Source organism: Pleurodeles waltl, chromosome 4_2 (genome assembly GCF_031143425.1).
Source record: "Pleurodeles waltl isolate 20211129_DDA chromosome 4_2, aPleWal1.hap1.20221129, whole genome shotgun sequence".
Classification (NCBI taxonomy): Eukaryota; Metazoa; Chordata; class Amphibia; order Caudata; family Salamandridae; genus Pleurodeles; species Pleurodeles waltl.
This window is the reverse complement of record NC_090443.1, coordinates 750,219,913-750,237,930: the sequence shown is the minus strand read 5'-3', so window position 1 is coordinate 750,237,930 and position 18,018 is coordinate 750,219,913. Positions and strand designations below refer to the sequence as shown.

Below are 18,018 nucleotides of genomic sequence, written 5' to 3'. Positions count from 1 at the left end.
TAGAAGCTGTCCAATCAGATAGATTGGGAAGAGGCTATTTTACAGGGGAGGCAGAAGAGGTAAGAAAAGCCATTTAATACAAAGTTAGCAAACGAAACTGATATTAAAATCAACCAATCATAAGCAGTGGGTGGGGTGTAGCCCTCTGTTAATACTTGGTAAGTCCACAATTCATCTTTTGCAACCAGATAGCTTGTACTGTCTTGCAGGCATGATCTAAAAAATCACTATATTTTAGTTCAAGCGCAATAGTTTTCCTCTGTCAACTGAATATATCTTCTAAAACTCATGGAGACTAATTCATAAATTAAACCCAATACAGGGCTTCACATGGAGCTATGTGTGCACAAACATTAAGTGTAATCCTTTAGTCAAATATTTATTTATTTGGTTATTTCACCGCCTGCTTTAGAAATCCAAATTGCATCTCTGGGAGAGAGAATGAGGTTACATGTAGTATAATTAATTATCATATTTATTTTACATTATGTTGATATTTTGTGACTTAAAATGTATTGGTATGAATATATGTAGTATATATGTAATCCTAATGAAAAAGTAAGATGCTCACTCAGGCTGCAAGTGAACAGGGTTTACTCTGGAAACTGGCACATTTCGGTCGGCTCTGTGGCCTTGATCACATGACACATAACACCATTCACAGAGGGAAATACCTTCAGTCAACATAAAAAAACAGACAACAAACAAACATTGAATTTGGGCGCTATCTTTTAAGGGATAATAAGTACAAACCTAATGTGCTGTCATACTGGTACATTGAATATACGTCAGTAATCAGAACTTTGAATTACGATATATGCCACAAAATCTAATAAAAATGACAATCGTCAAACAACATAAAAGATTCTCAGAAATAACACCATAAGATATCATAATGTCTATAATGAAAATAACGGTTGTCACTCAACATAACAGATTCACAAAATAGCAGCATAAAATATCAGCACATAACTACATATTCATAAAAATATCATGCTAATAAACATGCTTTCTCTTTCATATAAAAGAGATACGCACCAAGGTTTTAAGTGGTTTGTGGGAAAAGTGATGGAGTGACCATGTATGTAATGCCATTAGGTACCCTCTGCATTACATAAGGATATTGCAAGTCCCCTCAGAGTTCCACAACTTTATAAAATAAGTCGGCCTTTGGTCTCATTCTTCTATATGGTTATATATGGTAGTCCTCTGGTGCCTTGCAATATCCTTATACTGTAAAGCAAGATGTACTTTATTTCTTATATGGTTCTCCTTGGTAACTTGCAATATCTTTATAATTTACAGTTGGTGGTACATTACCTCATTTATCTTGTGTCAATTTAAAATTTCAATTTCTTCTGTCAGCATTGTTCATTTGCTAACTCTTGGCTGTGGACATGACAGCCCCATTGAAAATTACCTTGAAATAGGTGCCAGGGATGTATGAAACATGATCCCATGAATGTGAAGTCGTCCACTGAATCAATAATGCATACATTTCCAAGCAAGGACTAGGTCTTCTGATGATTGAAAAAGGAAACGACAGAAATGGTACTAAAAAAGAATTTAAGTGTAATTTACCTCTTTTGGGCTTTTTTTTTTTAAATAACATTGATTTTTGTCTTCTATGTATCGTTTTTAAACATTTGCAATAACGAGTATGTTTACTGGAACTGTTCCCACAAGCAGTCACTAGAAGCAAATGTTAGTTTCCTTTTGCCCGGGGGATGTGTAAGTGGGTGGACAGTAGCTCCAGGTAATGTTCATTTTCCAGGAAAGAGAGCCTGGTAACTGCGTATCCAAGCTTAGTCATATATTTTGCCATTTTATTTTTGGTGCAATTACTCCGTATTTGGATTTGATTCTTTATGCAAAAGAAAAATGTGTGAATCGTTGATTCACTGTTACAAGAATAACAAGGCTGTAAATGACCATCTGTGAGTAGCCCTCTGTATTTGGGAGTGGAACAGGTGTTAGCAACACCTATCTTTCAATGAAACTGTCAGTCATTAAAATATTTGTAAATTGCCAATGTGAGCGAATATTTCTAAACATAATACCTCATAAATGGACTTTGTGTATAACAGTAACACCATTTTTTTAAATGTATGCGAAGGACATATATGCCTCATTATTTTTTATGAGTTTTTAAATGTTATCATGTCATGTATAATTTTGTTCATGCTTAGCCGTTGGATGTTATCTTTCATTTACAATACGTTGCCATATAATCATAAACCCTATTTTATAAACATAACAGAACTAACACAATTAACTATTATTGTTAATTATGTGAGAGTGGACAATGCAGGATAGTATTCATTTGTTTTATACTGTTATCTTTTAACTAAAGTAATAAAAAGTATTGTCATTATCAAATAATTATTTTAAAACGTGAAGCAATACTAACAGTATGCATGCAGTAGTATTCTCTTTCATACCTGACAGATAATTTGCACATAATTTGCAGATTTCAACAAAAAATGTTATTTCTTCCTCAAATAGTTCAAAATAATAGTGACAGAGAATGTCCTGCATACTTTGCCAGATAATTTAGAAGACCCTGTCTCAGAATTTGGCATTCCATGCTGCATAATAAAAGTAGCCCTAATAAAGATACAACTCTGGAGAGTGATTTTGGGGCTGGAGGCTATTATGATGGTAAAACCAATAATTCACTTGGAACCGTGAACTATTTCCTGTGAAATATGGGTTTTAATACTATTGCATGATGTGTAATAGAAGCACTCACACAACATGTATACATTCACTGAAAAAACAAAGGTTAAAGTGGAGTTATTATAAATGAGGACGGTAGTAACAGTTTAAGTTACGTTAAAAAAACCTTGAAAATTCACTGAAAAAGCACTACCATTTTAAAACCACAATAATCGGGAACTTCGTCAGTTATACATAGGTATAACTTGTACTACCATACATTTCCAATCTCACCAGTATTGTAAGATGTAAGATCATAAGCAGAGCATCACAGTGGTGTACATTATAATGTGCCAAATCCACTGGCTTGCACAGCCTCTAGCCTTGTGCTTCAGGTCAGGAGCAAAAGAAAAAAGTTGAGCGCAGGGCCTAACTGCAGGCCAGGCTCTTGCACCCAAAACTCCAGCAGCTGAGGACTTTGGCCATGGATTGTGAGGGGGAAGGGTTGTTTTAACTGTCCAGGAGAAGCCAATCCCCTCCACACACGGCCTTCATCCATCGGGCAACAGGCTCTCACCCCTCTCATAAAAAGGCCAAAGAAACATGTTGGCTTCCTGGACCCTCCAATAAGCACCAACGTGTCAGGGTTGCCTAGCATGCCTCCAATATTTTATGTTTACATTTTTAGGACATGGGGACTGGGTCCAGTGTCCTGTGATGGCTGCCACAACGTTTTTTTTTTATGTTGCTGCCAGCCAATCAAATCGTTTACTCCCTCAGGACTGTGAGTCCCACAGGAGTGGGCCGGCTGACATGAAAAAAAGCCATTGGGAACAATCAAATAACTCCAATTTTTGAATTTGTGTACAACAGGGTTCCTGCAGAAGTCTTGTGGATTCAACTGTCAATATATCTATACATTATGAACCTTAATTTCTCAAAGACTATTGAACAGATTTACTCCAAATCACAGAAAGCATGCTTTTTGAGTAAAGACCTAGTTTTCTGCCAAATTTGGTGTAATTCTGTGCAGCTGTTTTGGCTGTATCATTGTCTAATTTTTCCAATGGAAAATACAAGGGAGACATGTCTTCTGGGACCCCCTTTTTCTCGGGCCCTACTTGAGGGATCAACTCAAAAATGTTCAGGAAGGAACTTTGGTGTATAAACTCTGCTTTTAGAAAGTTTGTGAAGATTCATCAAACAGCACCAATGTTATTAGCAAAACTAAAAAACTAAAAACACTCTTCCTATGGTAACTAGGTCCTAACTATAACTACACAGAGGTGACCGCCACTGTGTCATATACTATATATTTATACACATAGAGTACTAGCAACTACATTTAGCCTTGTATCTATGCAGATTGTATGCCCATTTTTTCTTATAAAGTCGGCTTAATGTGAAATGGTGTTAATGTCTCTGTGCTCTAGAATTCTAACTCAACCCAAATTTATAGTTGGTACCAGTATATATGTGGTACATGGGTATGCCCTTCCTCCAATACAAGCTTTCACTGATAGATACTGGTTTTGTGTAGGGTGGGCGGAACTTGCGGAGTTTCACTCCATGGAATTCCACAGAGTTACACAGGAACTCTGTGAGATTCTGTGGAGTTCCATGAGTGGGCAGAATTCACTGCTTCTTTCTGCCGCTTGAGTAGATTTTCTACTCGATTGGCAGCTTTCTCAACGCGAGTGGTCACAACCTATTACGACTGACCGCATTCAGAAATCTCATGGAGAGGCACTCTAGTGCCAAAAAATCATGCTAGGGGATGCAAATTCTCACTCTCACTTGCCAACTTAATGTTAGCAAGCAGTGCATGAGAAAAAACTCCCCCATGCAGCAATTGGCGGAGTTTTACCAGAACTTTGTGCTTCAAACAGAATGTGAAGTGGGCAAAACTCTGCGAACTCCGCTGGTGACGCAGACTTTTTTCGCTCATCCCTGCTTTTTTCGTTTTGACCACCTTGTTGGTAGTCTTACCCTATCACCAATTCAATATAGGGAAATAAGCTTCTGTTTAAGTCCCATGTTATTGCGAGTCTTTAATTATCTCTAAGACTCCACAAAAATAATTAAACTTTTCATCATGTACTCTAACATCTTTTTGCGTAGGTTCTCCAAACTAGTTCTGATTTGAGTGAGGTGGTCACACCTCAAGGTAGTTCCCTTCTAAACTGTGTAATTTGCAAATTCCTTCTCACTCATCAACATGTGGATCAAGACATGTTAACCATAAAAAGTAGACAAATATTGCAACCTGAAATTTGTGATTAGACATCTGCTTATTCTCTGTGGATCTTCCTCTTATTGTCACGTCCAGTGATGGATTTATTGGCACAATGCACTAATGAGGATTGTTGGTGGTGTTTTGTTTTCTCCTCAAATATCACCAGCATAGAAATATAACATGATGCTAAATTAACCTTTTAGTGATACTATAGAGCCCAAGGAAACCCTGAAGATGAAGGGTGAAAGAACAGCCCTGTGGAATGCCTCATTGCAGGTGTTGAGTTTTGAGTTACAAATGTAAGCAAGGAATTACCTGAATTTAGTCAAAGAGAACAGAAGTGATCCAGATTAGTGCAAAAACCAGAATAACCATTGATGACATCATAGTAAGAAATCAGGGCCATATTTATAAGGGAGTTGCATTGCTCTTGCATCATGCAACATGGTGCATATGTTATCCAACTCCAAAATGTGATATACCAAGCCACACAAGGCCACCATGCGTGGCCCTAAGTGCCTTGATAAATCCTAAGTAAGGTAATGCAGCGTAAATCACTGTGTTGCATTACTCTGCCTCAGGGAGGCATTCCATGAGTATTGCATGGGTACACCCATGCAACACCCATGGATTTTGACACATTCCTAGATGAACCAAAAGTGGTAAACCTGGGAAAGTGCCAAAACTGCTGTACAGAGGAGAAATGTCTTTATTTCTTCTTGCTTTTTCCTCTTTCTATGTGTGCTGCATTCTGCACACATAGAAAAATGAAAATGCCTCAGGGGATTGTTTTTGTGCAGGAAGGCCCTTCCTGCACAAAAACAATCCTCCTTACAACTCAGGCACCCTTGCACCATTGGACAAGGGTACCTGTGTTGGTGCTAAGAAGCCAAACTGCCCCAGCGCAGGAAAAAGGCAAGAATGTTCCATCTTCTTTTAAATACAGCACATTCCTGCCCTTTCCCTGTCATGCAGCGCAGCAATGCTGTGATGTGCTGCTCTGAGTGACTTTCTCAAATATGCCCCTCAGTGTGTAGAGGGGAGAACATGACTGGAAACAATATACATTGTAATGCCTTTGTGAAAATGGAAACAGAGGAAGTAATATGAAGAGAAACAGGCAGACACATGTTGGGATATTTAGAGAGGTTAAGGTCAAAGTTGCAGAGGCAGGGAGAAGATGCAATGTAAACAAAAGTGCTCAGTAGATGTAACAGGAGAAGCAGGTATTAAAATGGGAAGAATGTGGAAACTGCAAACGCAGAGATGGGCAGTGGCTGCAAATGATGATAGTAAAGACAACTCAGGAGAAAGGTACAAGCAGAGAAAGAGAAGATTCAATGTACAGCAACTATGCCAGTGCCTTTGCTCACTGGGTGCAGTTCGCCTGCACAGTGCTGAGCGCGAGCAGATTGTCCTCTCATTTGCTGCTAGTGTAAATGCTGTTACAGAAACAACAAGATCCTGGGTTGCTTGTGTTCCCGTTCAAGGAGGACCTGGCCTGGCAGTTAAGGCTGGACTGTTCCCCTGAGAAGCGTGGTCAAGACTGATTTGCATATGGCTAGGTTCAAACTGAGGTGGCATGGTGGGCAAAAAAGAAACGGATTGGGATAGGACCCAAGTGATTGCCTCTGGCTGAGATTAATTGAAACATTCCCTCTATCACCGTTTTGTTTTTGTAAATGTTGTGACAAAATGTATAGCACTTGAGGCTGTACTGAGGATAATGCCCCAGTGCCACAAGGGGTATGTGCACCCACTTTGTGTGACCTCGAGACACTTTGGTATCACATAACTGACTACAGATGCAAAGCTCCCTTCTGTAATCCAGATTGCACCGGCGCACATGCATCCCTAGCGCAATCCCAAAGGATAGTTCTCACATTTGCATGGGTTTGTGAGAAAGCACTGTCTATGTGCCTCTGCACCCTCTCACCTGTCCAGAGAAGCTGCCATGGAGCTCACTAATTTTGTACCACATCTGAGGAGGTGCACAGACAGTATGATCCCAAGGGCTTCCTGTGAAAGCAAGAAAATAAGGCCCATGAACACACCCATCATTCCCCTGGAGGCGAGTGTGGGTACTGTGCTCACCTACAGGAAGATCTCTATCCCGTTTTGAACCGCGGGTCGCATTACCACCTGCAAAGGAAAGACAAACCAGCTGCTTCAAACACACTGGTCACGTTTCACTAATGCAGTACCCCCCAAAGTAAGTTCATGGCTGCGCTTGGAGCAGCACATTAACTATAATAGGGCACACTGAGCTGGTCTGCGTCTTGCGCACCCAGTTAACACTGCATCTCAGCAAAGACCAGGACAGAACACCATATGCCCAACAGATCACTGTGTGCACTGTACCAGTGAGCAGTGAAATTTTTTAAAGCCAGTGGTGGTGGCCTAAAAACTATTTCCGGGTGACTGGAAGCTATTTGTAGGGTCAAGAAGGACCATATTGTCCAATACTCAAAGAAAGATATATACTATTGATATAGAGTACAAATAGTAGCAATTTTAACGTATGTTTTCATTTTGTAATCAACGGATTTGATGCCTGCTTATGTCCCCAGTCAGAAGAACCTAATAGTGTTGGTGGGGGGCCACATCGCATTAAAGTGAGCTTTCGGATCCCCCTAAAGAGGTCTGAGTTCCATCTACCAGATTGTACTCAGGATCTTGAAGCCCCTGCTTTATGAATGGCCAACCCCAGGTGCACATCCCTGCAGCAGAACAATTTAGGTTATCTGACACTGCACTCTACGCACTTTTGGGACCTAACTTCCCTTTGGATTTGCTCATGCAAAGCTCTGCAGAATGCAGTTAAAGTTATTTCCCCCCTTGTTTCAATCTCTTGATTTCTTAGAACACTGCATATGTTCTGTAAGTTAGAAAAACATGTTTTCGTCGGTGTGTGCTTCCGAGTGTACACGTTTTTGCATATTCTTGCATTTTTTTGTCTATATGTTTGTTTTAAGCCTGTCCTTTTTCTGTTTCCCTGTGTGCTACTGGGTTAATAACTAATGAACGGTGAGCGTTTTAACATCTAATGCTAAATGCGTTTTCTGGATTGCTGAAATCTGAAATGTAGTCCAGTATATCAAAGTTCATGGGTGTATTTAATTCTTTTATATACTTTTAAAAAGAAATGTAAACAAAATAGAATTTTCTAAATATGAGCAGCAGCGCATAACAGGGAAGTGTCAAGTGAAAATGATATTACACTTTAAAACATGTTTGAATTCTACAGCATTGCAATTAAACTAGAAAATATATATTTCAGAATAGGACCCTGACAGAAGAGAATTCAATCTCGACTTGAAATGACATGCTTTTCTCCTCTTCTGTAGGTGCAAGTGTAACCTTCACGCCAATACCTGTGTCTTCGACAACAATAAATTATCTTGCGAATGCGAGCACAACACCACGGGCCCAGACTGTGGGAGATGCAAGAAGAATTACACGGGCCGCCCTTGGAGTCCTGGCTCGTATCTGACCATCCCAAAGGGCACTGCAAATATCTGTGAGTAGATTTCTACAATAATGCCGCTGTTAGTGCACGACCGTCCAAGTAACTATGCCTCATATTTCATTGTAATTGCAATTCCGGTCAATATATTGATTGTGAGCAGAGTGGAAGCAAAGGTTTAGCTTGTGTTTTAGTCACTGGTGACCCAGATCTGAAATAAAACTCAGTTCGGTAATTTGATGAAACAGACCGATAGGCAGAATCATGTGTAAAGTGCCCATTACGCATGCAGAATAAAAGACGGTTTAAAAGGAAATGCTAGACTGAGTTGGAGTTTTATTCTTGATTGGGTAACAGATATTTTCGAGCCATATTTATCATACTGTGTCTAGCTCGGGATGGAGATTTTTCCGAGCTGGCTTTGTTTTACTTTGCTGCCTGTTTTCCCAAACCGTATTGCAGGCCAGTATTGCTATGCAGATCCTGCCGTGCTGTATAACATGTGTATCATTGTCACCTAAACCCTATCACCATATCAAATACACCAATGATAAATCTAGGGTGACCAGATTTTGATAAGAAGAACTGTGACAGGTCAGACATAAAAGTAGGACTAAAGACTTTACTCTCACTTCTATATCTGGCCTGTCCTGTAAATGTGTGAGTGTGTGTGTACATATATATACAGATATATGTTCACACACACAGACGCACAGACACACAAACACACACACACAAGGGTACATAAGGCACATAAGGGTGCAGGGAGCAGCAGACGGGCAGGAACCAATAAATGACTTCTTCAGTTATTTAAGACCCTAGCACTGCATGTCAAAGGAGAGCATACCTTTCACTTCTGACTTGTAGGTTGACCTGACCTTTGTCCCAAAAACCGGGACATTGATTTAAAATTAACAAAAGCATCAGACAGGACACCCGGACAGTCCTCTGAAAACCGGGACTGCCCGGGGAAATCCGGGATGTCTGGTCACCCTAGATAAATCTGTAAATACATGTTTCCATGAATTTGTCAGCCTGGATAAGCAGCACTTTCCGGAAAAGAAGATGGTAGGTGCTCCTACAAAGTCCCACTTCTCCACGCCCATGAACTTGCAAGGATTTTTTAACTGCCTCAGATATAGGTGTAGGCAAAACTGCAACTCTGTAATATGCATGATATGTATAAAGTTCCTCAAATTTATGGAAGAGAACAGTTCAATCTATTTGCTAAAATCGTTCTGCTTTCATGTGGTGAACATTGCTGGCGCAGCTAATGCAACCATGCCACCCATCCAGTTTCACTGTTCTGGCAAGACATTTTCAACTTGAAGCGGTCTTCCAGAGTGGAAAATACACAAAAACCATACGCATAAAAATATTTAAAATATTTAAACCCGGTAATCAGAAATTACATGAGATCATGCTGGCAGAAAAAAAGAATGCCCAAGGGGCGAAGGCAGGTGATGTTTGGTGAAGGAGGTGTCTCCTCTCAAGGTCTACACAATCCACTCCTGCTTGCCTTGGTAGCAACCAGGCAACATAGGCAGCTAACGGTTGTGTTGGGCAGGCTGACAGGAACGCCTTATGCCTTAATGGCATGTGTAGGAATAGATCATACAAAGGTGATAGGTGGAATGTTTGTAAAAAGTCTCATCTACTCGCAGTTAGTCAGAACTGTATTCCAGTCTATCGTTTTTCATCCAAAATTCTGCTCGAAAGAGAGGGGACAAAGCTGAGCAGTTCAGGCTGCCCTTTTCTTATTGGAGGGGTGGCCAAGTGTGCAAAACCCGTTGAACTGGAATGCTGACCACGCCACTGCCAGTGATTGAGACTTTTCGAATGCATTCCACGCATCACGTTTCTGTTTTCCTTAGAGTGGTACATCTAATTGTCAGCTCAGTGCTGTAGACTCGGTGAAATTTCCAAATAGATACTCCCAATCCTAGAGAGGTTGAGTGTGATCTGTAAGTCCAAAAATCTAAAATACTAAAATAAAAGCATACTAATAGAACTGTGATTTGTGAGGCAAGGCTAGTCATGCAAAGCTCCAAAATATTTTTTTTTGGGAGGGGGGTGGAGATCAACATACGATTATACACCGTGAGTTTTCTCCTTTGCTACTCTCAAAAAACAAAACCCATATGTGGCATAGTGACTCTTCATTAAGGGTGTTGGCCTCTGTAGAAGTTGTGGTTGCTTTTGTGGTTACCTTATCTGGAAGATGGGGTGTGTAAAACGCAACATGGCCAGTAGTCCACGGGGACCACAAAAAGAAAGCAATTTAAAATAATTAAAATAAACTACAGTATGAGTGTTACACAGAAGGCCGATAAAACGAAGCAAAGCAGAGAACAGAAAACGGCCAGCGAGGGAACCGTGCGATTCCATAATTAGTCCTCAAGACTTGGCATTTTACAAATGAGCTCCATAGAGACATCTCAATGTTGCCCTATTGAAAAAGCAATGTTTGCAACCAAAGCATTCTTATAAATGTTTTTTAGAACAAAGCATCACCTGCTTCACTCTAACAAAGGTAAAAAAAAAAACAGTGACAGTTCAGCTCAATCTCGGTGAGTTTTGGCAGATTACCATTATACATAAACCACATTTACAGACTACTTTTTCAAATATTTTTCCAAGGATGTCGCAAAGTCTTGCGTCTGCTGACTCGTTAATTCCTAATATCTGCACTAATTTGGGATGTGTTCAAAAATGAAAACAGCATGATATCACTGATGTGTGCTGTGTAATTGCCTCATATAGTTTTATTGCTCAAACTAGAAGTATTTCTTCCAGGCTTACTGCCTCTGACGTGCAGTTCATATGGGACAGTTCATCACATTTCAGATCTATGCAGCGATGCATTGCATAAACATCCATAACTAAACAATGTTATAATTCCTTGAGACAGGCATAGCGAGGAGAAATGTTCTCATTTCGCCTCCCTTTTCCAACTTTGCAAGTGTGTTGTATTGTACAATACACATTGAAAGTGGGAAATTGGGAAATCCTCAAAGCATACTTTGTGTACTGGAAGGGAGCCCTTCAGAGAACGCACACATCCTTACACTATGGTGCAGGGGTGTGTGTGTTGATGCATGGCTGCTAAAAGTGTACCAGCTTGCAAGGAGAGAAACAATGCACCATGTCTTAGTAGATGTGGTGCATTGGTTCTCTCACTGACGAAAGGCAGTGCAGTAACTCCGGTGCGGCATTGCCTTGCATCAAATAACAGTAAGCCTTGGCATCGATCTCACACAGTCTCACTCACTACCTATCACTGACTCTCACTCACACACATGCTCATGCACAAAGATACATACTTGTATTCACACAAACAGTCTCTTCTGCAAACACACACAACGTGCATTTAAAACATGTTTTACTTAACACAGCTGCCACCAAAGGTCCCATTCCAGCTGAGTGTGTCCCATTTGTTTTATTACACTAATAGTGAGTCATAGAATATTATTCACTGTTGGAAAGATAAACAGGCTGAAGGTAAGGAATGCAGAGCCACCCTTGTGTTCTGGCACTGAATTTGCCACCTCTGAGGCCAGAGGTCACAAAGGCGGTGCCAGGAGTCTCAAGAGCCGAGCCAGGGGTGGGAACAGCGACCCCTGATGACCCCTAACTGCCATCCATGTATTTAGGTTTATACCGCGGCACATGGGCTTGACACCAACGTTTCACTTGTTCGAGGAACGCAGTGAAATGTGCAGTCTCGCAGACCGCAGTTATGTAGATTAAACAGCCAGGCATCCCTCTTCATAACGGGCTGTGCATTACCCTTGTCTGGTTTTACTTACTAAGGGGTCTCAGGTTCTTGAAAAACAGATAGTGTACATTTGATGTTTGGAGTTGCGTTTATGAGTAAAACGTAGCGCGGCATCTTAGAAACAAAATACTCGGACGTAGTGTAACTAGAGTACAAGCAAAGAAGCACATGCATAGGTGTTCTCATCCATTTTATATTCTTTCTAGGCACATGAGTTCTCTGGAACGCACCCACCGTACCTTTAGGTACTTCCCTCACAACTCTCTGCCTTCCCAACAGTTCTGTTTCGCCTGCATTTAATGTATTTAAAAAAACAAAAACAAACAGAAGTTAATACGACGGATCAGCCTCCCAGGCTGAGAAAATCACTAGCTGAGTAAAGGTGGTAGAAAAACTAGAAGCTTAATGCTTTGATTACTTAGTGGTAAAGCCATCACTCCAGTTCCATCCTTCCCATCCACTTCCTATTAACGTGAGGCGGACAGGCACTCTTCCTCCATGTAAAAGGAACAAACTGTTCCAGCTTCTCATTGTTAGAGGCCCCACTCACACTGCAGGCCAAGTATTGTCCAACTGCAACATGTGGTTTTGTGCCTGTCTCTGAGTCCCGTTGTGCTCTCATCACAGGGCTCTCCATTTGTTATTTTTATTTTCTCAGGGCCTGCTGTTGGTTGCAAACAGTCAGGTTGGACGTTGGTTGTTTAAATGCACCCCACCTGTGCAAGGGGATGTGACTGCTGCTGACAGGTTGAGCGTGCCTTCTTGTGGATATGGACGCTCTCCTGTTTCTTTGCTTTGCCCCATTTCTGTGTTTCGCCAATCACAGCAAAGGTGTCAGGGCCCCATTGCTCGCCCCATGTTGGGTATGGGTCTGGTGTGCTGTGGCTAGAGGTTTGCTGTTGCCCATCTCAAACTGTCCTGTTCCTGATCCCGTCCCAGGCTGTTGTTCTCTGGTGAGAAGGACAGGTTGGTTTGCATTCTCCTCCAGTGTACTACTGTGGTAAGAGTAGGAGTGGTGTGCACAGGTCGCAGTGGAGACTTTTCTGGAAAGTTTGGCTCCTTTCTTATTGTCTCAGGGCACAGGTACATGCTGTGCTCTCCAGCTATCTCAGGAGGCAGGCACTTTGCAGGGCTGCTATGTCAGATGGCACCTTCTTGAACAGAGCTGCCTTCTGAAGTACATACTTGGAATCACTGGAGGTACCCCATGGCGTGGCCTCCATGTAGCTTTTGGAAATGCTGTGTTTGGCTGGGGTGTTGTCTTGTCCTGCTTTCTCTGTGTGGGACTTCTGATCCTGTGGTTCCTTGATGTCTGTCCTATGGGTTTGGGTATTGACATTTTCACCTGGTCCTTCTGCATGGGGGTTAACTGTGTGCCACCTTTTTCTTTGGGATCCCTTTGAGCCTGCATTATGAGAGCCTTTTGACTCGCTTTTAGTCCCACTGTCGCCACAAGTTTTAGGTTCTTTAATGAAGGTGTTTTATCAGTCTGTTCCTTGTCTTGTTCATATTCCTATTCTGGTGGTTCAGTCTTCGACTTGCACTTTTTGATTATGTGATTGTTTTGCAGCCAGGTTGTGCCGTGTTCTGTCTATGGGTGGTCCATTCCTTTGGACTTTATGTAGTGTCTGTAATATTGATTGTCATTGTTAATTTGTGTGGGGTACTAGGAAATCTGCAAAGAGCTAATAAATTTGGATTATCTGCAGAAAAACGTGCAACAGAGATTTGGACTGTCTCTAGCTATGATAATAAAGTAGACTAGAATGTTTTATGGAGATTCAAAAGGCGGTTTTTATTGAGGCCAACTATAGGCCCTTCTTTATTGATCTTTGTCTGCATTCATTCCCACGGGTCAAGGTTAGCATGGATGAAAAGGATACCCAAGTACAATTCAATTGAATCAGTAGTGTTTGCCAGTGAGCATTGTCCTATCCATGATCAGCAGAGTGAAGCTAGGATCTATAACAATGCAAATATTTGCATCCCTCCCTTCCTTCCTATTGGCACCCCCCCTTTAATTTAGTAAATAAGTGTATGAGCAGGCCAAGGAGGTGCAATAGAATTAAGATGCTCCGAATTTCAAAAAGATAATGGCCTGGGGTTGGCAGCTTCAGATATTAATCAACAGAAAGAGAATAAACAGTACCGCTATCTGTATTGGTCGAGAGATAGATTTAATTACGAGGATACAAAATACTTTAATGTTTTTTTTGTAAAATCAGGATTTGTTTGGCAGAGGTAGCCCTAGCTGGAAAAGAGTCGTGTCAGCGTGTCATCGGCGTTAAAACACCTTTAGTAAAAAATGCAATGATTCCTCTGTTTATACAGAGGCCGATCACACTCAGCGGTGATTATGGCACCTTAATTCCGCTTGAGAATTGAATTGAGTGCTGAAAAATCAATGATGCGGATGATCAATAAGAGCGACCTAATGCGTTCTTTTATTATGCAGCTCAATTAAATTTCTATTACATAGCTTAATCCAGACAACTGACAGGTAAAAGAGGGGCCAAATGATGGTAATATGAAGTTAATCAAATAAAATACAAGATGATTTTTAACGCCTGGACATGGCTGTGCACCATCCATCATAAAGCCATTCCCATGTGGTGCTCTATGTGTGTAGCGTTGCCAGACCCCTAAAAATCTATGAAGAGATACCATTGGCAGGGTGAAGGTAATGTGAAGCAGCTTCATCAGTCAACGGATAGCTGAAAGGAACCAGAAATCTAATCACATGAAAATTAGCCATGAGCAAAAGTAGTGCAACTTGCTTTTACGTAATTACGTGAAATTTTGCAAAACGCAAAGCCATCATTTGGCAGTACATATTACTGCAAAATGTGTCCGTTCAGCAATTTTTGATGCATGGACGCTTTTTTGCAGTAAAATATACACAAAAAGCACAGTTGACATTAAAAACAGTCCCTTGTGCTCTCGATGTTCTGGTTGTTCCCGCACTCCTGCACAATAATTTTGCCACGAAGAGTGGCATAATTGCATGCTGTGGCATAATGGCATAATTTCACATCACAAGCAGAACACGAACTTGCCCAAGTTACATGAATTACACTGGAGTAATTTACATTTCTTTCATACCTAATGATGATGTATGCTGTGTGCTATGCTATTAAATGTTATATATATATTATGTATGCAGATGTGCAAGTGTAGTGTGATATTTAGCACCTTTGGTGTGTATGCATAGGGACCATGAGCCAGAAGAGATGATGTCTTGAGTGCGTCATGATGCCCCACCTCTCTCTTTATGACTGTAATGAATAGCATTTTACACTCCGTGGATCTGCTTGTATGGTCTGTAATGTGCTGCTCTTCATGCACAGAAAGTATAAACACAAATCTTTACTTAAAAGTAGAATGCAACGGGTTAATTCTGCACATGAGATCAAATCAGAATAATAAGGCCTTGTGTGTGACCCCTTTTTTTTCTTTTGTAAACCGATTTTAAAATGGAATATGTGACACATCAGAGGGCATGCTCTCAGACCAGTTAAACTTCACTGGATTTATAATATGGAATATGACTTTGGAACAGTAGTAAAAGATTTATGAATGTAAGGTTAGGAGGAAACTTCTTCCAATTAAAAATTAAAATGTTTTATTGGGTCCCATATAATCTTATGTGCACTATCTTAAACTGCTACTAAATCCATGTATACCATGTAGGTGAAAATAAATGTGGCCCAATAGCAGGTCATTTAGAACAAGTATGTTAACGAACTTACTTTTGCACAATTATTGCTACAGTACAATTGTTAAATTCCATCTTGTTAGCATAATACAGCACACCTGATGTGTAAACTAAACTTTTAGAATGTATGTTACTAATAAATGACTTTACAGAAGAAAGTGATTGGGTTATGAACAAAATCTTTCATTTTAATGAGCACACATGAAAAGACATTTCCCATAAACCTAAAGTACGATCTGCTCTGCTGAGTGTCATTGTTGTAGAGGGGCATCATGATCCATTCGAGGCTTTCAACAATGGTAATAAATAGCATATTAGAACATTCGAATGTTGGCATATCCATTGAAGACAATGGACTGCTGCGGGCTTTTACAGGCCGGTAAAAGCCCGCAGCGCCAACATTCCAATGTTCGCTTTGTTCACAGCAAGAGCTGTGAACAAAGCCTCACGGAGCCGAGGGGATTTAAATCCCCTCGGGCTCCGTGAACATTTTTTTTTTTTGATAGAACATTCTGCCCTGTGTGGCAGAATGTTCTAATAGTCTTAGAACCCGCTGTAGCGGGCTCTACCGGCTATTAAAGTCCCTCTCCCTTGTTAAATGCCCTCGCCTTCGGCTCGGGCATTTAATGCGGGGAGCGGGCCTTTAATAGCCGGTAGAGCCCGCTACGGCGGGTTCTAAGGCTATATTAAACTCTATACAGTGTGTATGACATTTGATGAATCTTCACGAAACGTTTTAAAGAAGTATTATTTTTTGAGTAGTTTATGCATGGAAAGTTTCATGGTGATTGGTCAAGCGGGGGCAGAAAAAAGAAATGCCCCTATGCAATTTCCACAGACTTTTTAGGCTGTGCTTGGTCCAGAAAGTGTGCTTTTTGTGGTTTGGTTAAACTCCTTCAGTAGTTTTGGTGTTATAAAGCTCCAAAAATATTTGTATATCTGGATGTTTGGGTCAAGGAAATTTCAGGGAGAGTCCCTAAAACCCAATTTTCAAAAATAGAGCCTTCTTATTGGGCCAGGGGGCTTTTTCCCTTGGGCCAATTCACTCCCATGGGAAACAAGTTCTGTCAGGATTGAGCATTCTGACTTGCTGGCAGCAAAAAGAAGAAAAATGTTGCTGGCAGTCATTATAATACTCAGGGACATTGTACCCTGTACTGCATTTAAAAAAGCAAAAGGGGCAGGGTAGGAACACCTTGCCCCCACAGCCCTTGATGCTGTCCCCAGGGTAATGGGTCCCCAGTGCTCATTTGGGCTTGGGGAAGGGAAGCTACGCACCCCGCTCTGCAAATACATTTGTTTTGGCTCTGGGAGTTGGCGGCCCTGTGCTTCTTAAGCCCCCCCTTCCCTTTAGTTAATCTATGGCCCCAGTGGACAAGCTTCCCAGGGCTAATTTCTGATACAGAAGTTTTTGTCCCCAGTGGATAAAATCCCTGGGAACTCTTATGGCTTAAGGAGTGAGGTGCGTGTCCTCTTCCGCTCTAATTAGTCTTTGGCCCTTGGATGGGGTCCCCAGGCCCCATATGGGTTTGGGGAGGGGGGCTGGGTGCCCCTCACTCCTAATATAAGTGTTCTCAGCCCCAGGTATGGGGTTCCCACGGCCTCTACAGGCACTGGGAGGGAGGCCGTGCACCCCCTGCCTAATAATCTTCAAAAGTAGATGTAGTTCGTTCCATAAAGTAAGTAAAACTCGCACCCCCACCACGCACAGTGTTGTCATCAATTATATAATTTCAGATGTTGCAGTGATGTTATCAATGACGACATAGAACATGTCATGAGCGATGTAATATAGGAACTAATTAGCAGTGCATGGTAAGTGTGCGAGTTCTACTTGCTGTAGGGCACAAGCTATAGTTACTTGAGATAGCAGGGTTGGTTATGTGATGTAACATGTGAGGAGTTGGGTTTTTGATTGAGAGGGGTGATAACCCTTTTTAAGCAACAACCATAATCCATCAGGGTGAACCACAAGAGTCACTAAATTAACCAATTTAGAAACATTTAGCAAAATATAATGAATTATTTGTGACTAAAATTAGAAAAACCTAATCAGTAGAACTGGAGATATGTAATTTCGATTTAAGGTAATTAGAGCACCTAAAAGCACAAAGAACTACTCACCGTTAACTGGTCATGCGATACAGGGGAAAGTCACAAGTTCA

The 18,018-nt window shown here is 41.1% G+C and overlaps 1 protein-coding gene across 5 annotated transcripts in view; it reads left to right on the top strand.

Moving 5' to 3' along the window:
• The window catches only part of NTNG1 (netrin G1), a 671,288-nt gene that overhangs the window by 463,310 nt on the left and 189,960 nt on the right, over positions 1 to 18,018 (top strand). For all 5 annotated transcript variants that reach the window (XM_069232411.1, XM_069232410.1, XM_069232409.1 and 2 more), the window contains exon 4: positions 8,242 to 8,414. In XM_069232411.1, the coding sequence (XP_069088512.1) occupies positions 8,242 to 8,414 (173 nt within the window). The remainder of the gene's footprint in view (positions 1 to 8,241; positions 8,415 to 18,018) is intronic.